Raw genomic sequence first — 23,723 nt, forward strand, 5'->3', positions numbered from 1 at the left:
GGCTCATTTTTCTAAAACATCATTACTGTGGATTTGTCTTCCCATTGCTCCCCATACCAAGCAGAAACTCCTGACGGCTGAAATTAAATAGCTGGTATTTCATTAGATAGTCGATGAAATTTTTAAATCGAGTAAATAAATGAAAACTTGGCTTGGGAAATGGTTAAAAATGGCAGAAAGAACATAAACCCTGGACTGTTTCCTACTCGTGGTTTCTGGTCGGATTTCATTTGGATTTGGCAACCTGAAATTGTTGTGGTGATTTTGCCCATCCGAGATTCAAACGTGCCTTAAATTTCCGTTCTCAGGATACTGGCATCAGCGTCAGGAAAAGGGTAATAAAGATTCTGAGGGACATTTGCATTGAACAACCGACGTTTCCCAAAATTACAGAGATGTGTGTAAAAATGATCCGCAGAGTAAATGATGAAGAGGGCATTAAGGTAGGATTTAATTTTTCATGTTTATAATTTTCCATGTAATTTTTTTAACTAATCAAAGTGGTTTCTCAGTCAAAAATGATGTGAATGAGGTTCAACATTTGTTTTTCAAAGATTTTATTTTAATTCCTCCACAGTTAAAAAAACTTTCCTATTTTACTTTCTATATGTAAAGTAATTTTCACTTTTATTGACAAATGACCCCTAGAATCTGGACAGAAGTAAGTGTCCCATTGATTTTTAAAAATATTCATCTTTCGTTCTTTTGGGCGAGCTGTCTTTACCTTCGAAGTGTTTCCTCCTTCTCCCGGTTTTAGAGCAGAGCAAGAATTTGGTGCTGTAAAGCGTGGTTCTTATTCACCTCCAAAAAGATTAAAAGATTATTTAATGGCTGAAATTAGTAAAATCCTAGTGATATCTACATATTGTCATTAATAAAAGTGTCAGTAGAAGCACGATATTTTTAGTTTTGTCAACAGTGCAAATTGACTTGGAGGGAGGGATGCTAGGTATACTTTTTTTGTAAATTGTGTAATATTGATCAGTTTAAAATACTTAAGATAACATATAAGAATTGAGTGAATCCTCTTTCACTTTGACTTATAAAACTCTTTGGATTCAACGGCACGAAAAAGATTGCATCACGTAAATCACAGGTTTAATTAGGAGACGTTCTCTGAGTTGAGAGAACTGCTATTGCCAATAACAGTTGGAAGAAGGCAAAACGTACTGCTCTCGTAACTAGTACAAAATAAAACTTTAAAATGTTGGGCCAATTTTCAGCTTTTTTAACTTTTTTATCCACTGTGGTCATCTTTCTATTTGGAGGAAATACTTAAAATAATTATTGCAGTAATACCTAGTGATCCAACTCTATTGGTGGCCTTCTATAGAGTTTTTGGCCCGTCTTCCAATTTTCCGGTTTATAAAATAAGAATAATTAAAGACTACAATAGGTTACTCAGAAATTTTACAGTAAGTTATTGGGCTTTCAGAAGTTCAGTTGTATAACTTCTCACCAAGTTATTGGGAAGTGTTTAGTATTCTTAGCTTGAGTCAGGGATCCTACTTTTTACATTTACACCCTGAAAAGCCAACTTAGGAGAAAGATGCTATTATAATTTCTTAAATGTTTTGAAGCATTTGAAAAATATTTTGTTGGAAAGCGGTTCATTCAAATCTCTTCAAATGAGTTTGGATGCTGTAGTTATTTACTCTATCCCTGACTGATGGGGGAAAAATCGTAGTTGACTAGCAAAATGGGCTGTCCATATTGCCTCATTCATTCATTCAATTGTATTTATTGAGCGCTTACTGTGTGCAGAGCACTGTACTAAGCACTTGGGAAGTACAAATTGGCAACATATAGAGACGGTCCCTACCCAGCAGCGGGCTCACAGTCTAGAAGGGGGAGACGGACGACGAACCAAAACATATTAACAAAATAAAGTAGAATATGTCCAAATAAATAAATAGAGTAATAAATAGGTACAAACATATATACCGGGACTGTGGGGAAGGGATACGTATACAGATAGCCAAGGCAGCAAATAGGAAAAGAGGCCATGAGAGAAGACCTAAAGATGGCAATCTCAATGAGGTCAGGAATCATGTCGATATTGTAGTGCTCTGCTCACAGCAAGTACTCAATAAAGACCATAGAACGATTAATTAAACCACGAGAAAAGATGAAGGGAACAGGGAGCCATGCCACACAGAAAAGGTGAGCCGCTCAAAGGACACTTGATTATTGGTATCATCTACTACACTGATGTTGTTGGTTGTTAGGGAAGCAGCGTGGCTCAGTGGAAAAGAGCCCGGGCTTTGGAGTCAGAACTCATGGGTTCAAATCCCGGCTCCGCCAATTGTCACCTGTGTGACTTCGGGCAAGTCACTTAACTCCTCTGTGCCTCAGTTCCCTCATCTGTAAAATGGGGATGAAGACTGTGAGCCCCCTGTGGGACAACGTGATCACCTTGTAACCTCCCCAGTGCTTAGAACAGTGCTTTGCACGTAGTAAGCGTTTAATAAATGCCATCATCATTATTATTATCCAACGCTAACGCACGTGAACAGTCCTCGGCACGTAGTAAGCGCTTAACAAATACCATCGTCATCATCATGTGGCACAAGTTCCGACTAGTCCCGCTTTGGTTCTGCTTTTTCCCCTGGTGAGGCTTTCCAGAGCAACCAGGGAAAAGTGGGAAGAGCCAGACTTTCCATGGGTTGGTTGCTCAACGACTTTCTTGTCTCCCTTCCCCAAGTCTTCTAGGCTTGTTTAGCATTCTCCTAATGCTCCTAACCAAACTCTCCCTCTGACATCTGGCTTCATTTCCTGGGACTTTTGAAGCGGTTTTTGTTTTTCTGGCAAGCTAGATGTGAGTTGGGCCCCGGTCTTTATCTTTACCAAGTCAAAAAGAATTTGCTTATGAACATTTCACCTGTGGTGGGATTTTCAGGGCAATTCGGTCTTTTCAAGTATTATTTCTAAATCAGAAGAAGTGTCGTTTACATTTAAAAAGTCTGTTCCAAGTCAAAGTTTAGGAATTCAGACGAAAGCGGCCCTGGATTAGACTTCCATTATTAAGATTTAGTTTTGACTGTTGGCTTATGTTTTCAGGTATTGTGTTTTATTTGCTAATATGCACATGTTCAAAAACATCATTTTTAAAAAACTTTTCACCTAGAAATTAGTAAATGAAACATTCCAGAAGCTCTGGTTTACTCCAACCCCTCACAATGACAAAGAAGCAATGACCAGGAAGATATTAAACATCACCGACGTGGTAAGAAGCATTATGAAGTTGAACTTGATCAGTTCGTATGTACTAACTGAAAACTAAACATTTCTGCTCAAGCAATTTTTCAGTGATGGGCTTTTAAAATAACTTAATTTGTGATTTGGCAAATGTTTGTAATGTTTCAAAGTATTTAAAATTGTGCATGACCATTTACGGTTTTCTCTGCATATCTGACCACACCATTTGATATCTGAGGAAGATACTAGTGAGTGGTCTAGTACATTGTGTATTTGCCTTTTGTCTCTTGGGCTTTTTTAATGCCTTATTGTTTCATTACTCCAGATATGACTGTCTCCAGTCCTCTCCTCTGCCTATAGTTTAGACTGTGAACCCCTGAAAGACAGGTTCCATGTCTAATTCCCATCTGTGAGTTCTTTCCCACTGCTTAGTACAGTGCTTTGCACACAGTAAGTGCTTAATAAATACCATTACTATTATTACTACCACCACCTCTTAGACCGTGAGCCCAATGTGAGACTGTGTCCAACTTGGTTATTTTGTATCCTCCTCGGTTCTTAGTACAGCACTTAATAGGTAGCAAGCACTACATAAATAACATTATTGTCATTGTTATAGTAATTATTATTACTATGCAGCAAACGAATCTTATCCTAATTTTCACCTTTAACGTGTTGCTGTAAACTCTGTACGTTTCGGCTAAAGAAAAACACAAAATTGGATTAAATTTCAGCTGTTAAATTGAGTTTCTAAATAGTCCTGAAATGAATTGAGAAAAATGCCTTAAAACAAAACCGAAGGCTATTTTAAGCGGTTAGGATAAGCATCTGACAGTATTGGATTTTTCTAAACAAGTACTAAAAACTAAAATATAAAAATTCTAAGGTGATACGTAGAGAGCAAGACTATAGTAAATATTTGTTTATAGGAGCATATCTTTGTAAATTCACTTCCATTTCTTTTTAGGTTGCAGCATGTAGAGATACTGGATATGATTGGTTTGAGCAGCTTCTTCAAAATGTGAGTAATTTTCTGGCCTTTGAAAGGTAGATGATAACGTGTGGGTCAATTAGGAAAATTCCCTTTTTGTTAGAGAAATTCATGCCTACTATATTTTAGAAAGTTAGATTGATATTTTCCTTACCAAACCTACTCAGTGTTTCAGGGACTTCTATATCTATGGTATTCAAGTGTTTACTTTGGGCGTGGAAGCTTCCTAGTACTTAAAATTTTATGTCTTATTACATCATACTATAGACCGGTGTTTATTCTTGCCCCTTTTCCAGAAGGATAAATGTCATTCCTTCTTATTAATATAGAGTCTATCACATAGCATGTATTTAAAACACCTCCTTCAGCCATTGCTCAACACTAAACCACTATCAGGGTTTTTGTTTAAATGGCTTACAGTGAGCAGTAATTCATTTTCCAGTAGATGCTTTATGTTTCTTGTCATTTCCTTCTACAGTCAAGTCATCCAGTGGGACTTCATCAGTGTATTTAAAGCCCTATTTGGGAATCGCTAACATGTTTCTGCTAATGTATTGACAATTCTGCTTTGTATTTTTTTTAATTGAACTGGGTAGCACCTTCCAAAGGACTGCATTTGTAAACACGATCTATGCGGTTAGCAGTTTTGAAACCATCCAGAATATATATATCTGTACTCGTGTATTTATCCTCTTGACACTTAGTACAGTTTGTTCAATTGGTCTCTCGTGCAGTATCCCATTTCCTCCTCATTTCCAGAATTCTGTTCATTTTAAAAACTATATTGTACTAATGCTTCTTGAAGTGTTTCACTGATCCTCACTGGCATTTCCAAACCAGATGAGTAATTATGATGTCAAATGTTTTTCGTATTCTTAGATGGATTCATAATTACAGATGATTTTTCTCCTGTTATGATTGTTGGGTCTTAGGGATATGAGCTAAGCTTCTGGGGAAGTTGTGATGGGGAACATCTTGTTAATTCATTCATTTAGATTTCTGTAGAAGAAATCTAAATTCATTTAGATTTCCCTTTGCCCTCCCTATCCTTCCCACCCCGCAAGCTCAGGCTCTCCTTCCCCACCATCTGCAGGACATCTGGTGATGTATGACTAGCAAATAATCAAATAAAAATTAGGGGCAGTGGCCAGAAAGTTAATGGTTTCTTGAAAGGCAAGAACAGTCTTCTTTTCCTTTACAACCCCAGTAGCATTTAGTCTAATTCATTCATTCAGTCGTATTTATTGAGCGCTAGTCTAATGGTGTGGCAGCTCGATTTTTCAATAAATACTTTTACGTGAATGAATGACTGGCAAGAGCTAAACGGCATTACTGGGACTGATTACCCGTTCCATCCAGTTCAGCATTCTGTCTGCGACAGTGGCTGTACAATACTGCTAAATTGTATGCTCCCTGATTATGCCAACTAATTCTTTCTCAAGCACTTAATACAGGTGCTTTTCATATAGTGAACATTCAGTCAACGATGATGATCGATGCCCATGATCGATGCCTCTGATACCAATGATTGATGCCTGAGCTAATTCTAGAACCTGAACCAAGACTGGAGGAAGGGAATCTAAGATCCCACCCTCCATTAAGCTTCCCCAAATTGATTTCCCAACATCCTGAAACATAGCAACCCTTCAACCATCTCTGGCACTGATGAATTTATTACCATTCTCCATAGCACTTATGTATTATGTATTAGCACTTAATTTAGCTTGACTATTCCACTTGTAAATATTTTTGTTTGTCTTCCCCATCTGAATTGAAAAGTGCCTAAGAGCCAGGGAAAGTGTTTTTAATTCTGTACTTCCCAGATGCTTAGGACAGTGTACTACATGTATATTATCCTGGTGGTATTGACACCTGTCTACTTGTTTTGTTTCATTGTCTGTCTCCCCCTTCTAGACTGTGAGCCCTTTGTTGGGTAGGGACCATCTCTATCTGTTGCTGATTTGTACTTCCCAAACGCTTAGTACAGTGCACTGCACACACTTAACGCTCAATCAATACGATTGAATGAATGAATGAATACGTGTAGTGGGTGATCAGTAAATGTTGCTATTCTTAGCTATCCTTTCCTTTCATTAATGACTCTTCTGGTCTAAAAAAAAAAAATGCCTACTCCAGCTTGGACAATGATTGGGAAGGGCTAAATCAGTTGCATTCATTATTTGGAGACCTGATTTTCTCACACCAGAAATTCCATTTCTCTCACATGTTTTCTTAAAGATCTGAAAATAGAATATCAGATTTATTTTTCTCTAGATAAAGTTGAACTGTCTTCTGGCTTTATGAAGCCTCTGTTGAAATTCCTTTTTGACAATCTGATGCAAGAGATGCATAATATAGATAATATAGTACGCTTGCATTAGGTTTAGCAGTACTGTTTTTGTGGGGGACCTTTATTCTACAAGTCTTTTGGGCAGGTTTAAAGAAAGATATTCTCAGGGACACTTCAGTGTCAGTTTCTTCTAGGTCTTCTCCCCTCCACCCACCGTGGACATTCTTGAAAGCACTAAGGTTAGAGAATGATACATCTCTACCCTTGAGTCTCCTAATGGGAGATTTCGGGGTGAAGCAAGCAAGAATGTAAGCATTTTATGATAATGAAAATGAATAGTTGCCATCTGGTCCGTATAGTAAGATAGAAGGTCACATAAACTGGGTTGGTCGTTTCAGTTCCTGCAGCGGTCAGGGAAGCTTCGATTCAGACTGAGGCCTGGTCCTAAACCTTTCAGTTGACGCTCTTAGGACAGGCCCTGCAGACTTACACCCTCAGTAAATACCCTGATTGATTGTTTGCTAGCACCAAACTTTGTGTGGGGTTGTCATTATTATTATTATCATTATGCTGTCACTATACGTCAAGCAGTGTCCTTAGCTCTGGGGTAGATAGAGATTAATCAGGTTAGACATGGTCTCTGTCCCCACATGGGACGCACAGTCTAAAGTAAGAGGGAGAACGGGTATTTAATTACCATTTTACAGATGAGGGAACTGGGGCACAGAGAAGTAGAGTGGCTTGCCCAAGGCCACACAGCAGGAAGAGCCAGGATTAGAGCCCAAGTCCTCAGATTTCCCAGCCTGGGCCCTGTCTCCTAGGTAGCCCTGCTTCTCTAGACCAAACATGGTCCTGCCAGGGCAACCCAGCCCATCTGTACCCATCCTGCAGGCCTGTGTGAGTTGATGACCATGTTGCTTCTCTGCTGAAGGAAGATTGACTAGGGCAGGGTGCCTGGAGGAGGAGTTACTGAAGGGAGAAATTATTCTATATTTAGGGCCAAATCTGTTGAAACACCGAGCTCCTGGTATCCATGTCCACCCTTCTGGCCTGGCTCTTTGGCTTGGGTGCATCCCTTTCACCTGGGGCTTAGGTGGCAGGCATCAGAGGAAGCAAGTTAGAACTTATTTTCGTTTCTATAATGGAATTATTGCAAAGAGCACTTTGGGAGAAAGTTGAGTAGTTAACCAGAACTGCTCTTGAATAGGAAGAAATGGCATAGATGTGCTTTTAAACTTCCTTCCTTCCTTGATTATTAATTGATCGCTGTCTCATCTTTGTGGATTTTAGTATGCACTCTATAAAATTTTCATCTATCACTGAGCTTTTCCTTTTTCTTGCCAGTCTTTCCCTTTCCTTTGTTGAAACTTTCAGGTTAATTAACCTGTTGTGTCTCTCCACACCTTACAACTGAGTCACTTCTTCTCGCTTTCCAAAGAAGGAGAGCTTGAAAAATGTCTGAGCCTGATGCTGTTTTATGTCATGAAAGCCATATATGCCTTGTTACAAACTCTAAATGTTCAGTGTCTTTTTGCTGCGAGTCTAATTTTGCTCATTGGTTTCTTTCAAATTCAGCTGTTGAAATCGGAAGAAGATGCTTCATATAAACCTGTGAAGAAAGCCTGTACGCAGCTTGTTGATAACCTGGTGGAGCACATTCTGAAATATGAAGAATCTCTAGCTGGTGAGCTAAGCATTTTTATGACACTTGTGTCACTTGGTGAATGGAGTTTTTGCAAATAGCAGAAACTCTCCCCTACTCCCCACCCCGCCAGGGCTCTTGCCTGAGAAAACTCCACCTGTCTTTTAAATGACATTATCCAAATACTTTCATTGCATCAGAATGCAATTTTTGTAAAAGTATCTACTTATTGGCCTGACTTTAGACTCTATGGAATTAACATCACACCGATTCAGTGACAGGCACACACTAAACCCAAAGACTTCTTTAATTTCATGGCCAAAGGTCTTTCCTAGGCTTATAAAAATTAGGTTTGGCAGTAGCAACACCTAGGTGATTGTCACATTTATTAATTGTCTGTCTGAGGTATTGGATTAGTCTAAAGAGCTCTTCTTTCTGGATTGCCTTGCCTCTGAGCTTGGATTTGTACCCTTTATTCACCTCAACCTTATCCCCACAGCAATTATCTGTAATCATGTGTACATATCTGTTATATTAACGTCTGTCTCCCTTGAAATTATAAACTCCTTGTGGGCAGGGAACTTATCTACCAACTCTGTTTCTGTACTCCCTGTATTCTGTACTCTCCCAAGCATTTAGTACAGTACTCTGTGCAAAGTAAGCACTCAAAAATGTTATTGGTTGATTGAAGATTGATTTTACAAAGAAAAACATGCATTTCGTTTTGATTCATATATAGTATTGGTATTCGTATTTGCATTCATTGGCTAACTGTGTTCAGTTTCCACCTGTATATTCCCTCCCAGTGCTTAGTGCAGTGCTCTGAACACAGTAAGCACTTAATAAATACTGTCACTACTATTCTTTTATCCAGGAAGAATTATGATTTTTCAATTAATATAATGCTCAAAGCCACCCAATATTTTATACTCTTTAGGATTTCATTTTCTTGAGCTAAGGGTAAGAAGGGGCATCCACATTGTCTGTTAGCATCAAGTTGTAAATTACTAATTAAAACGGAAATACTTGATTTCATTTCCTTAAATCTACCATGTCAGAAGACCAAGGACTGTGGTTAATGCTTTGCCCAAAACTCACACAGCGTAAATGGTTCGTCAGGGACTTCTCTGTTTGGCTTTCTAAACCCACCTGGAAATAGCAGCCTCCCTTCTGATTAAAAGAAGCAGAGAAGCAGCGTGGCTCAATGGAAAAGAGCCCGGACTTTGGAGTCAGAGGTCACGGGTTCAAATCCCGGCCCTGCCACCTGTCAGCTGTGTGACTTTGGGCAAGTCACTTCACTTCTCTGGGCCTCAGTTCCCTCATCTGTAAAATGGGGATTAAGACTGTGAACCCCCCGTGGGACAACCTGATCACCTTGTAACCTCCCCAGCGCTTAGAACAGTGCTTTGCACATAGTAAGCGCTTAATAAATGCCATTAAAAAAAAAAAAATCCCTCCCGCCTCCTGTCTTCCCCCAAACCTATCCTCCCCCGGCACAGCTTCCATCAGGACATGTCTCTGCCCCCTTCCTCTCCTCACAACTCTGCCCTTCACATTCAGCCTCACTCACTCAGTCCTGCTTTCCTTCCCAGTCATCAGTTTCCCATTCTGCTGGCATTTCCCATTTCGCAGTACCACTTCTTTAGCTCCGATCACGCCTCTTCATAGCCTCCTTCCTTCCCAGCCCTTTTTCTAAACCTTTCTCTCGGTAGCCCTCCCCAAGCTCCCTAGTTGCCAAATCGTCCATCTTTTACCCACACTTTGCCCTGCTCACTCCATGATCCCTGCCAATTTTTTTTTTAGTGGATTGAACTATTAGAAAAAATTGTGTGATCCTTAATAATCTTCTGTGTCTTTTACTGATATTCCAGGGTTTTCATTTATCATGTTCTTTTTTTCGTTTTACTTTTTCAGACTCTGACAACAAGGGTGTGAATTCCGGTCGCTTGGTAGCATGCATAACCACTCTATTCTTATTCAGTAAAATCAGACCCCAGCTAATGGTCAAACATGCCATGACCATGCAACCATACCTTACCACTAAATGTAGTGTAAGTAAAAGAAATGTATCGTCTACATCCTAAGTGACATATGAAATTGGATTTTTTTCATTTGAAGATGAAAGTGTTATTTAGATTTTTGTATTATTAGGTTAGAGGCCTGAAATGTAAAGAAACTCTACCAAGTCTCTATAGGCTAAAAATTCCAGCTAAAGAATATACTTTTGACTATTAGCACCAAATCTGAGAGATACTATTCAAACTTTGAGTATTAGTGTTTGTGTTTTGAAGTATTCTTTTAATTTTGAACAGTGTGAAACATTTGTCATTGAGTACACTAGAATGTCTGATCGAATTCCAACTTCTAAATAACAAAAATTTAAGTAAACTCAGTCGGAATTACTTCATAAAAACAGGTCAGGTGACAGTGGGTGTGAAAGGAATAAAGTGAGTTTAAACAATTGTAAATAAGTAGCTTCATTTGTAAAAGACCATAAATTTATTCAGAGTACTCTCAAACTTAAGATTCAAGACAGGTGAGTTTCCCTCGTGGCTCACAAAAATCCCTAGTGTTTGTTTCTTTCAAAAATGTAGAAACTGACTCACCAGTAACTCTCATGGTTCAGTACCACTGTTTCTTATTCGAGAGCCACCAGGATAGGCTGCAGGCTTAGGCCTTTCTGGAAAAAAAGAATTTGTTAATTTACAAAACTGTTAATTAGCTTCCTAGATATGTGGGTGTTGAGGGGGTGTTGTACTTTCCCAAGCGCTTAGTACAGGGCTCTGCACCCAGTAAGTGCTTAATAAGTACGATTAAATGAATGAATGACAGTGTCATGGAGAAGTTAAGAAAATATTTCCCCTGCTTAAGTACCTCCTCAGTTGTAAGTCAACTACAAGTCAGTCAGTCTCCTCTCAACCATTAATGAACATAGGCTAAAGACCTAATTTGCTCTCAGACAAGGAAAAGAGATCATTTTGTTTTCAAGAAATATATCTTTCTGATATTCATCAGAGCCTTCTATTTTTCCTTTGGCAAAGCTGAATAGAGGATGTTTGATTAGGCAAAAATCTTTTGTCTTTTTAAAATATCATTTCCGTCATTCATACATGTCATAGATTTTTAGAATAATAATTGAGTTTGAAATGCAAGCTGCAATGCTCTTTTGCAGTGTTGCTTCCTCAGTGGACTAAGGTTTGAAATTCATGCCCTGCTGAAGGGCAGGAGACCTTTAATCGTTTCTTTTTCTAAGCCTTAAGAAGTCAGTTAACTTTATATGACGCTGGGTTGTGCAGGAAACATTAACTTTTCATTTTGTCCTTTCAGACACAAAATGATTTCATGGTGATCTGCAATGTTGCAAAAATCTTAGAACTGGTAGTGCCATTGATGGAGCATCCAAGTGAGACATTTCTGGCCACTATTGAGGAAGATCTTATGAAACTCATCATCAAATATGGCATGACAGTAAGGGTTCTTTTTGTTAAAACGAATTTCGGACCCATGATCCCCAAATGTCACATTGGTGAAATAGCCTGTTAATAAACCACATCTGAGGTGATGAACAGAGATGGCCAGAGACCATTTACGTAATGACAAAGCCTTCATTTGTGCAGTTTCTTAACTTTGAGTCTGGTGTGGAGACTGAGATTTTCCTTTTCCTCTTCTTTTAGGTGGTGCAGCATTGTGTGAGCTGCCTCGGGGCAGTTGTGAATAAAGTCACCCAAAATTATAAATTTGTGTGGGCCTGTTTCAATAGATACTATGGTAAGTAAATTATCAGGTCGTGCTTTTAGGTTGGTATTAGTGTTAATTTCCATGTAGTGGCTTGAGAGTACCATTAAGTGGCATGTCTCTTGGTAGGTGCCCTTTCAAAATTGAAAAGTCAGCACCAGGAAGATCCAAACAGCACCATCCTCACAGCAAACAAACCAGCACTTCTTAGATCTCTTTTCACTGTAGGAGCACTCTGTCGACATTTTGATTTTGACCAGGAGGACTTTAAAGGCAACAGTAAGGTAAAATATTTACCATTTATTTGCTCAAACAGAGCCATATGAAAAGAAAACTCACTCTTAGTGAGAGTGAGCTACGTGTAAAATAGGTTCCAACCTTTGGTATTGACACACAAATGAAAAATCTGCCGTGTTGTCGCTGAGACTAGTTTTATAAACCGTGAAGCTTACTTGTCGGTATCGTGGGCATAAGTTGCAACTGAGATTTTTGTGTCAGTGGTCCAAAAATATGCTAACTTACACTGGTCACTTGCCTTACATTTCTTCTTTTTTCCCTTTACTTAGGTTAACATAAAGGACAAAGTACTTGAATTATTAATGTATTTTACAAAACATTCAGATGAGGAAGTGCAAACCAAAGCCATAATAGGTCTAGGTAAGACTTATTTTTAAATTGACCGCGTTGTTTTAAGAGATGTGCTTTATTTCATGATAGCATTGCTTTTTCTGCTTTGTTAATGTTGTTACTGGATCTGTCCGTTATTTTGGGTGACACATCCCATTTCTTGAATTATTTAAAGCTTTGACTCGCCGTATGCAGTTTTTCAGTGTGCAGATGGCAGCGTGGTCTGGTGTATAGAAAACTGGACTGGGTGTTAGAACTCCTAGGTCCTATTCCCAACTCTGCCAGTGACTTCCTGGATGACCTTGAGCAATTCACTTAATTTCTCTGTACCTCAGTTTCCTCATCTGTAAAACGTGGGGTTCCAATGCCTACCTCTTGCCTACCTCTCAGGTATGTTGTGGAGAAAATTTAGTCTCCAAATCCATCACCATCATAGAGAAAAGAGTTGGGTGGGAAGGTAGGTAACGTGTGTTTCTAAATGCACATTCCTGGGCTGCTGCAAAGGTTTCATTGCCAGGAATAGATGTGTGGGCTTTTGTATTTTCAAAGGGGTTTGTGTATATGGGAGTTATGAACACCAGGTAGCATTTAACTGGAGGCGAGTCGAGAAGGGGCAGTTCAGCCCAGAGAATCAACCTTGAAAACTGTCTGGGAAAACCCAGATGAGTTGGCAACGCCAATAGCTCACCAAAATACCGCCTTTTTGGAGAGTTCAGTGAAAATGTAGGCCGATCACAGTTTTCACTGCAAGGACTTGAAACATCCAATGGGTCATAGCAGCATACTAATGTACTACATTAGGTCTATTAATATTGTGTAAGTGATCCTAAATATCAGAATATGCGGGACTGGAAGGGGAGAAAAACACCCAGTTTGGGGATAAAGGATCTGGATGAAGACTTTTTAGCATATTGGAATTCCTTTGGCCTTATCCACCTTTATCATCATCATCTGTCATGTTTATTGAGTGCTCACGGTGTGCAGAGCACTGTACTAAGCACTCGGGAGAGTATAATACAACCGAGTTGGTAGACACATTCCCTGCCCACAATGAGTTTACAGTCAAGAGGGGGAGACAGACATTAATAGAAATAATTTGTAATCTGTAGTTTATAGCTAGGTATGTTAGTGCTGTGGGGTGCTTCTAGACTGTGAGCCCGTTGTTGGGTAGGGACCTTCTCTATATGTTGCCAACTTGTACTTCCCAAGCACTTAGTACATTGCTCTGCACACAGTAAACGCTCAATAAATATGATTGAATGAGTGAATGAATGAATGAGGGTGGGGTGGATATCAGATGCCCAAAGGTCACAGATCCGGGTGCATAGACAATGCAGAAGGGAGAGGGAGCCGGGGAAAAGAGGACGCATTTTGGGAAGGCCACTTGAAGAGATGTGACATTAATAGACTTAGAGGGTGGAGAGAGCGGTGGTCTCACATATGTGAAGAGGTAGGAAGTTTAACCACCATCTTTCCAGGTACTTAGCTCACCTCTGAAATTCCAGTTACACATGGGCTTTGAGGGAATCGTCAGGTAGGGTGAAATAAGTCAGTGGTTATGGTTATTCATATATATATGTATATATATGTATTTTAATATTGTTACAGAAATACAAAATGTACAAATGGCTGCATTTTTTTTTATATCCTACACTTTTAGACAGTACAGAGGTGGTCATGAGAAGCAGCGTGGCCAAGTGGATAGAGTACCCGGGGCGTCAGAAGGACCTGGGTTCTAATCCCGGCTCCGCCACTTGTCTGTTGTGTGATATTGGGCAAGTCACTACTCTCTGCCTCAGTTCCATCATCTGTAAAATGGGGATTAAGACTGTGAGCCCCATCTGGGACATAGACTGTGCCCAACCTGATTAGTTTGTATTTATCCCAGCGCTCAGTAGAGTGCCTGGGCACATAATAATCGCTTAACAAAATCTCATTAAAAAAAAAAGATCATGGACAAAAACTTCCCCTCCCAACATGGGCACCAGATTATTTGTTGCCAAATTGAAGGTTCATGTTACTAAAGCTATTCCCCACCCTGTCTCTTCTCTGCCACCTTTCCTTCCCATAGAGGTTTGACTTTGGTGGATGTGAAAAGTTCAGTAGTGACCTGGGGCCTGTGTAGTCCATTTAAATGTGGGCCTGAAGTAAGTTTTTGTTTTGTAAAGGGAATTCAGTGTGGTAAGGATATAGTCATTCAATTTATGCCTCTGATGAGCAGGCAGGAGGCCGTAGTATCAGCCTGGGCCACCAAAGTGCTGTGTGAACAAGACCAGTTGCCCAAGGTCTCCCTCACCTTAGTTTCAATATTATAAACCTACTCAGTGGCTGGTAAAGTCGCTACCATTTCTGAAGCACTTTAGAGGCATGACTAAAGAGCACTGTGTAAGCATAAAAGTTAGCAGCGCTGATATTTTCGCTAGACGAATGCGGCCGTTATATCGTGAGACTGTGTCTTCCTTTTCTCATATTCGCCCAAGCACCTAGAACAGTGTCCTGCAATGAGTAGCCGTTCGGTAAACGCTTTGGAATGAAGAATGGAAGTCGTGAATTCAGTGATTTGTCTGTATAATACAAAGTTAATAGAGAGAGAGAGGAATTGAAGGTAGCATTCGCTTTAGACTTCAGATTGTAGTAGTATATGTGTTTTAGAGCATCTGTAGAAAATAGTAAACCCTTCTGTTTTTTCAAGCTGATAATTGTGTATTTCAGCGCATGCTTTTTAAAATTTTATGTAGTGCATTCCTACTTAGGGATCTGAACAGTTTTGCAAATGTTTCATCTTGAACCCTTAAAGCACCCCTTTGAGGTAGGTGGGTGGTAAATATGACTGTCCCCATTTTACAGATGGAGAAATTGAGGCCCAGAGAGATTAAGTGACTCACGCAAGGTTACACTCCAAGTCAGTGGAGGAGCCAGGAATAGAACCCAGGACTCCTGCTTCCCAACCCACTCCCCTAGCCACTAGGCCCTGCTCCCTCCTCAAGTTTTCCTCTTGTGTGAAATTCTCCTTTGAAATACAATTTCTTGTTTATAATACATGGTGAAGGAAGTGCCTGCCATAATGCTTCTCTAGGTAAGGCCACCTGCATACTCTTCCAGTCATTTAAAATATGATTTCGCTCAACTAAGGTGTTCATGTTGTCTTTTACCAATTCTTTCATTTGACTTTCAAGCACATTTGGTTCCTAAAGTAATAGTTTTAAATGCCAAGTCAAAGAGTTTTTCCCCTTCTTCTAGGCTTTGCATTTATTCAGCATCCAAGTCTAATGTTTGAGCAGGAGGTGAAGAATCTGTATAACAGCATTCTCTCTGATAAGAACAGCTCGGTAAACTTGAAAATCCAAGTTTTGAAAAATCTCCAGACGTACCTACAGGAAGAAGATACACGTATGCAGCAGGCAGATAGAGACTGTAAGTCGGAAACCGTTGAAAACTTTCGGAACATCATTTTACCACTTTAGTCTTATGCTATTTTGGATGAAAATTACAGAAAAGCCCTCCTGCTTTTGTTGCTAATGGGTTTTTAAGGAACCCAAATCTCCCGGGTGGGTGAATTAGGAATTTTTGGAATCCAGATTAACTCATTCAGGACCATTAGGGTATCATTCGCTGAATTACTGTGATGACCATTAAGTCATCCCCGAAAAGCTCAAAAAACCTGCTGCAAATTCCAAAGGCTCCTGACATCCCACCAGGGAGGAGTTTGGATACTGAAAGGATCAGGCCTGTTGGTTATATGTCAGTACACATTTGCATATAAAACAAGAGGATTGAAAGAGGTGTTGGAAATTAATTCCCGTCACCTGTCGAGTCCATCCCAACTCTCTGCTTGTTACCCGCATTTATCTAGTGTAAGGAAAGACTCAGGTAATATTTATGATTTTATTGAAAGGAGAGAACAATGTAGATTGAAGCATGGAAATAGAGAGTAAAACCGGGAAGGTGGTTTGGCAGGAGGTAATTTTGGAGAACACGGTGATGAGTGTGTGGAATGCACGAACCCTTAACATGCATCTCGTCTCTGTTCCCTGTTTTAGGGAAAAAAGTAGCCAAACAAGAAGACCTAAAAGAAATGGGAGATATTTCCTCAGGGATGAGCAGCTCCATCATGCAGCTTTACCTCAAACAGGTGCTTGAGGCATTCTTTCACAACCAGTCGAGTGTGCGCCACTTTGCTCTAAATGTCATTGCCTTGACTCTGAACCAGGGCCTTATTCATCCAGTACAGGTAAGCCAGGCGTCTCTTTCGGTCAAGTTTGGACTATCCCACAAATAACTTTTTTTCCCCACTTTTTTGCCTTCCTGTACCCAAAGTTCCTTTACCCCCCACTACATTTAAGAAAATCCCATGACAGTTCGTGGCTAACAATTCATTGAATCGTTAGAGTGGAATATTCAGCAGTAAAATTCAGTTTGAAAACCGTTTTTGTATTTAACTGTAAAAATAATAATAATCTGGTACTTTTCATAGGCTTTTTAGAGTCATCAAAAATTGTAGTCAGTCCACTGAATTAATAACCTGGCCCGTTGTTTCAGCCTCTGATAAGTACAAAAACCTGACTGATGTCAGCTTTTTGCCCGATATATGTGATAGTAATAGAGATCTCCAAAAGCCAGTATTTATATCTGCTGTTGAACATTTAGGCTCATTTTTATTTGTTTACAGTCACGATTGTCCATAGAGATATTTAAAAGTTTGGAAGCTAAATTGAAAGTATAAGAGTAGCAGAGTTGTGAATTTGCCTTCTCGATTATTTTTGTTCTTCAATTATATTTTCCTCAGGATCTTTCAGGGTGCATTGAGTGATGTGTCTTGTTGAGAAATTGCCCGAATCTATAGCATTCCATTTATTTTCATTTCTTTTTGTTCCTGAATCCCCTTGATGTTTTTCAGTTTTTTTTTCTTTAGAACATAGCACATGCATATATTTATATTTATCATGAAGCACCCATAAGACCCAATTGCATAACCGAAGTTCTCATTCAAAACTTTGGTGAAGCAGTATTTCAATTCAGTTAAGGTCTAGGGTTAGTATTTTTGTCTCTTCTATTCCCTCTCTTTGGTGACAGTCTTTCATATCCAGACTACCTTGATTCTTAATTGCATAAATGTTTAAAGAGTTATGATCTAGTCATACCAGATCGTATGTACATGTAGTTTTCCTAGATGATAACTCCACTTTTTTATGTTTTCTCTCCTAGTGTGTGCCATATTTAATTGCCATGGGCACAGACCCGGAGCCTGCAATGCGGAACAAAGCCGATCAGCAGCTTGTGGAAATCGACAAAAAATATGCGGGATTCATTCATGTATGTACTAATGTTATTGGGTAGTTCTTATTTAAACAGATATCTGTTCCTTTGCTGTCTTTCAAGTCGTCACCCGCCCAGAATTTAAAAACAGGAAAGTGCACCTGCTGTAACATTTGTTTTCTCTGTGTGTTGCCAAGATAACGCTTGGCCCCCTACTACTTAGTCGTGTGCAAGTATCTATGGGAAGTGAGTCAACTAGTGAAGGCAATTAATTCTTCCTCAGAGTGAGAAGATGTGTAATAACTGGGAAATGTTGAGTTAACTTGAAGTGTAACTAGCTACCAGGGGAGAAATTTGGAAGGTGAGGTTATTTGCTGGTGAAGCTATGTACCAAGCATTTTTTCTGTTACTAGTGGAAGTCCTCAGACAGACAGTCCATCCAGCTCTGTTGTTTCCAATAACAGTACCAGAGCACACTTGGAATACTATTTGAATAAATATTTACATTTTGGAGTGTTTTTAAAATGCTACTACTTGAAGGAAAACTGTGGCCGTTGTTTTTCATTGAAGATAGTAAGAATTTAGGCACAGGGAGCTTTGTTAGCTTTCAGGTTTCTTTGACACCACTCCTGAGAAGAAAACTAGATTGCTAGATTTGAATGTTGTTTTTTTCTGTCACATTTGGGGCTTAATAGCAAAAAACAGCATTTTGCTTTCCAAAATGACCAGGAAGCTAATATGGAATGCCTTCTCTGCTTCTCCCCACCTGAAATCACACCGTGATGCCTTCCAAAGAATAGTGTACTAAGACCAATTTGCCAGTGGTTTATTGTACACAGTAGTAATAGAGCATTCAAGCATAACAAGCATCACCCTTGAGAATACAACTGCTGGTCATTTGGTAGTCCTGAGTAGCGTCATTCTGTCACCCGTGTGTTTCTGCTACTCTGTTATTTTGAGTTGTGATGGTTACATTTGGAAGAAGTGGGCTGAAGAGCTGTGTGATGAAAACACACTTGTGTTCCACCTCTTGATTGCTGTGTGACCCTGGGCAAGTCAGTTGACTTCTGTGCCTGTTTCCTTATCTGTAAAACGGGGGTTCCTATGTAGAGTGGGAGCCCTATGTGGGACTGGAACTGCGTCCGACCTGATTAACTGGTCTCCATCCCAGCACTTAGGGCAGTGCTTGACATCCCCAGACAGCCCCCTTTTTCCTCTCCTCCTCCCCATCCCCTCTGCCCCACCTCCTTCGCCTCCCCACAGCCCCTGTATATATGTTTGTACAGATTTATTACTCTATTTTACTTGTACATATTTACTGTTCTATTTATTTTGCTAATGTGGTGCATCTAGCTTTATTTTTATTTGTTCTGATGACTTGACAGCTGTCCACATGTTTTGTTTTATTGTTTGTCTCCCCTTTCTAGACTGTGAGCCTGTTGTTGGGTAGGGACCGTCTCTATATGTTGCCAACTTGTACTTCCAAAGTGCTTAGTACAGTGCTGTGCACACAGTAAGCACTCAATAAATACGATTGAACGAATGAATGCATTACACATAGTGAGCGCTTAACACCACTATTGTGTCCTTGCCTCCAAGGACTTGACTGTCAAGCATAGTTTCAAGAGGCATTTGAAGTGTTTCATCCCAATTTCATGAATACATCAGTGACTTCTTCTACCCCTATCAGATTTCACAGAAATTGTAGGGCGGTCAATAAGGCGTAGAAAAACTTAGCGTTACAGGGAGTAGTCATTTGGGAAAATATGGATTAACTATCGGATTGTGAAAATGCTGATATTTAGGCAGGGGAACCTGCAAGAGATAAATCACGTTCTGCTTCAAAATATCAGATTCAGGGGTCCTTCCAGCAGCGATAGACATATTCTGACAAAAACAGGGCTAGCAGGCAACCTTGATAGGGTCCAAACAAAACCAAAGAAAGCATTTCCTCACACAGCCAGAGAGGTAAACAGGGGGCTGAAAATGTTACGTTTAAAAGTGGTTTGAATACATTTCTCTATGCTGTTTTCTGTCGAGAGTGAATTATTAGAGGGAAGGATATAGCTGTAGAGAAAAACATTACGGATATTAAATAGTTACCCCCCAAACAGTGGCTGGCAGGAGGAGGTTGTGGGGGGGCCAGAACCCTGTTTCTCCAAGCACCCTGGACCAAATGGATCATTGGTCTGACACATTGATGACATTAATATGTTCGCATAGATGAGTAGAAATTGCTCTAATTCCCGTGGCCTAAATAACTCCCGGTTCCCATTCAGGGTCTTAACCATGAGCCCCTTCATAACCAGACTGTTGGCTTCATAATACTAAGAACTAAATGCCTCAGAGTGTCTTTTCATGAGTGCTGTGTGACTGGGGAGGCGGCGTCTTTTTTCATTCCCTTAATGCAGGCTCCAGTAAGTTGATGCTAGAATTTTTTCTCTGGATAGCACAGGTCTCCTTCCCTTCCTCTCCGCACTGTGAAACAAGATCCAGATAATTGCATGTGTTAAAGCGTATTCCCCATTTGTCTGACTTGTGCTGTTTCGATCTCCATGATAAATATGAGCCTTGTATGATTTCAGATGAAGGCAGTGGCCGGCATGAAGATGTCCTATCAAGTCCAACAGGCAATCAACACATCCTTGAAAGATCCTGTAAGGGGTTTCAGGCACGATGAATCCTCCAGCGCTCTGTGCTCCCATCTGTACTCCATGATCCGAGGAAATCGCCAACACCGACGGGCTTTTCTGATTTCTTTACTCAACCTCTTTGATGACACTGCAGTAAGCATGAGCCAAAATCGTACTTTGAAAGACCAATAAGTGAAAGTGGGAGGCTTTCAAATAGATCAGACTGAATTTACAGTGACTGTCATGAGTGTGTGTGTCGGCTTGTGGGAGACGATAGAGTTGGTGAACATGATTCCTGCCTTCAAAGAACTTACAGTTTAGAGGCGGGGGACAGGCATTAAAGTAAATTATAGGTAGAAGAAGCAACAGAGTTTAGAATTTTGAATCAAAGTGCTTGGGATTATGGACGTAAATGGATTCGCGACGCAGAAGGGAGGAAGAGTAGGGTGAGGAGATGTCAGGTTAGTCAGAGAAGGCTTTCTGGAGGAGGTCTGATTTTAGTAGGGTTTTGCAAATGTGGAAAGCTCCGATCTGTCAGATATGAAGTAGGGAGGGAGTTCCAGGGAGAAGGGAGGGCAGAAACAAGGGGCCAACAGTGAGAGAGATGAGATGGAGTCACATGTGTAGGTGGGTGTTGGAGTCAGAAAGGGGCAAAGTCGGGGAGAAAAGAGGGAGAGAGTTGATTGAGTGCCTTAAAACCAATAATGAGAAGCTTCTGTTCCTGGGAAATGGTTGTTCATTTTTGATCATCATCAAAAATGGTATTTATTGAGTGCTTACTGTGTGCAAAGCACTGTACTGAGTGCTTGGGAGAGTACAGTATGAGTTGGCTCACTGCCCACAGTGAGCTTACAGTCTAGAGGCTTGCCCCAGCAACCGTGACGGCAGGGTTCCCCGCAGCAAAGCCACAGGGCAACAATACGGAGCAAATGGGATTCTTTCTGCCACTACCCTGGGCTGGCTAACACCCATATGTACTAACTTTGAAATATTTCTTATGGACACCAAGGACACAACCCTTTAAGGTTTGTGCAGGCTGCGGGTGTACAGATGATGGGCAACTCTGGCAAAAGCTTAACAATAAATGAAAAGAGAAGGTTAGGCAACGATCCTGCCCAATTAAATTGAGTGAGGGAAAAACTGAGGAGAGGTTTGGATAATTGGTTTTCAAGGTGCTGTTTTGGAGCTCGGAGTTCTTGGTCAAGAAGACAAATTTGCATGGGGTCTTTGGAGCGTTGTGTTGGTGGGTTATTAGGAGGGAAATTTTGCAGCTTACGTAAAAGCCACATCCACACTAGCTAAGTTACTTCCCAACATTTTCCTTAGGATTTGGGAATCACTCGGACAGATGCTTTGTTACGTTGCGCATGCCGTGGGCAATGGAACAAACCAAGAAGGAGCAGAAAGTTGGTCATTTCCTCCACCATTACCAAGGCTTTTTTGATTCCAAGGCTTTTTTAGGGAAGCAGCATGGCTCAGTGGAAAGAGCCTGGGCTTTGGAGTCAGAGGTCATAGGTTCAAATCCCGGCTCCACCACTCGTCAGCTGTGTGACTTTGGGCAAGTCACTTAACTTCTCTGGGCCTCAGTTACCTCATCTGTAAAATGGGGATTAACACTGTGAGCCCCACGGGGGACAACCTAATCACCTTGTAAATTCCCCAGCGCTTAGAACAGTGCTCTGCATATAGTAAGCGCTTAATAAATGCCATTATTATTATTATTATTATTATTATTATTATTATTATTATTATTCCATAGACGAGGCCCATCAAGCTGCTGCTGTGTTTTTCATATACAGAGGGCAGTAAAGTAAAAACAGTGCAAGCATCTCTTCCTCCTGGGCCTTAGCTGGAAATACTAAGGTCCTTCAACTGGAGGGTTTAATTTTAGCAAAACCGACAATGCCAATTCCAAATCCAGTAAAGTTTTTGGGGGTTTTTTTTAAATGGTATTTGTAGCGCTTACTTTGTGTCAGGCGCTAAAGTAAGCACTGGAGCAGGTGCAAGGTTGGACACGATCCACGTCCCACATCATTCCCACATCAATCCCCATTTTACAGATGAGGGAAGTGAGACACAGAGAACTTACTTGCCTACGATCACCTAGCAGACAAGTGGTGAAGTCAGGATTAGAACCCAGGTCCTTCTAACTCCCAAGTCCGGGCCCAATCCACAAAGCCACGCGGCTTCTCAAGACCTTTTCTCTTAAGACCTTTTAACACACTTTCCTGTATTTACTCAATAACTTTTTAAATCATTTTTAATGTTGGGTTTTTGGGTTTTTTTGTGGGGGGTGGTTAATGTGAAAATCCTGCTTTATTTTCTGGCTTTAAAGCCACAGATTATTAAATACCCTTTCTGAGAGGCACTTCGTTTATCCAGGGTTTGCCAAAGTTACCTATTCTTTGCTGACGTTGTTGCCACATTGTTAAGATTTCCATCGGGAGTAGCAACCCGTTTCGTGCACAAAATGTCAGCGCTGCAAGCACAGCCTGATTTTGAGAACCAAATAATAGTTCTATTGACCAACTGCCCAGAGGGATTAAACAGTTGAAAATTCAAAGCATTTAAAAGCACAGTTTACAGAGCTGTAGTAAAATTGCCAAATCAAATGATATGTTTTCCGGTGAATGCCCGCATAAACAGAAAAATTGGGAAATCCCTCAAGTTTGAAGGTCAAGGTTTTGCCCCCCTCCATTAGGCAGTGTGGAATATTCCAAGCATCAGATACTACTGTAGGCTATGGGTTTTGGCCCTTTTTTTTTTTTCATTCAAGACTTTATCCATAAAACCGAAGAAAAACAATTTTAATAGAATATCAATTCGCTAAATGGGTATATTTGTTCAGTATTCTGTGTGCTAGTTAAAAATCTGTCCTTTTTTTTTTTCCATCTACAGAAAACCGAGGTGAACATGCTCCTGTATATTGCGGACAATCTGGCATGTTTTCCTTACCAGACCCAGGAAGAGCCTCTGTTCATCATGCATCATATAGACATCACATTATCGGTTTCTGGTAGTAACCTACTGCAGTCATTCAAGGAGGTAAGTTTGATGCGACACTGTATTTAGGGTAAGGGCATTCAAAACCATCAGCAAATGGACAGAATGTTGAAATCCTGGATTTATTTGACTAGCCCCTCTGTGTGCTTAAATTCTTAGCTGCATTGTATTACTCTTAAATCAATCAGTCTGTGGTGTGTATGGAACATTTACTGTTACAGAGCCCTGTAGGAAAAGATTGGGAGAGTACAATACAGTAGAGTTGATAGATATGATCCCTACCTTCCAAGAGTTTCCACTCTAGAAGGATACTCAATCATTTGGGAAAGATCTAGAGTATCTTGGAGT

General features: G+C 40.3%; 1 protein-coding gene across 2 annotated transcripts in view; it reads left to right on the forward strand.

The window, feature by feature from the left end:
* The window catches only part of NIPBL (NIPBL cohesin loading factor), a 346,458-nt gene that overhangs the window by 316,847 nt on the left and 5,888 nt on the right, over positions 1 to 23,723 (forward strand). For both annotated transcript variants that reach the window (XM_038743872.1, XM_038743871.1), the window contains exons 30-43: positions 309 to 443; positions 3,128 to 3,226; positions 4,166 to 4,219; positions 8,055 to 8,163; positions 10,036 to 10,172; positions 11,449 to 11,589; positions 11,796 to 11,889; positions 11,986 to 12,140; positions 12,423 to 12,513; positions 15,724 to 15,897; positions 16,524 to 16,714; positions 17,689 to 17,796; positions 20,325 to 20,525; positions 23,271 to 23,417. In XM_038743872.1, coding sequence (XP_038599800.1) covers positions 309 to 443; positions 3,128 to 3,226; positions 4,166 to 4,219; positions 8,055 to 8,163; positions 10,036 to 10,172; positions 11,449 to 11,589; positions 11,796 to 11,889; positions 11,986 to 12,140; positions 12,423 to 12,513; positions 15,724 to 15,897; positions 16,524 to 16,714; positions 17,689 to 17,796; positions 20,325 to 20,525; positions 23,271 to 23,417 — 1,836 coding nt within the window. The remainder of the gene's footprint in view (positions 1 to 308; positions 444 to 3,127; positions 3,227 to 4,165; positions 4,220 to 8,054; positions 8,164 to 10,035; positions 10,173 to 11,448; positions 11,590 to 11,795; positions 11,890 to 11,985; positions 12,141 to 12,422; positions 12,514 to 15,723; positions 15,898 to 16,523; positions 16,715 to 17,688; positions 17,797 to 20,324; positions 20,526 to 23,270; positions 23,418 to 23,723) is intronic.

This window comes from Tachyglossus aculeatus, chromosome 3, assembly GCF_015852505.1.
Source record: "Tachyglossus aculeatus isolate mTacAcu1 chromosome 3, mTacAcu1.pri, whole genome shotgun sequence".
Lineage (NCBI taxonomy): Eukaryota > Metazoa > Chordata > Mammalia > Monotremata > Tachyglossidae > Tachyglossus > Tachyglossus aculeatus.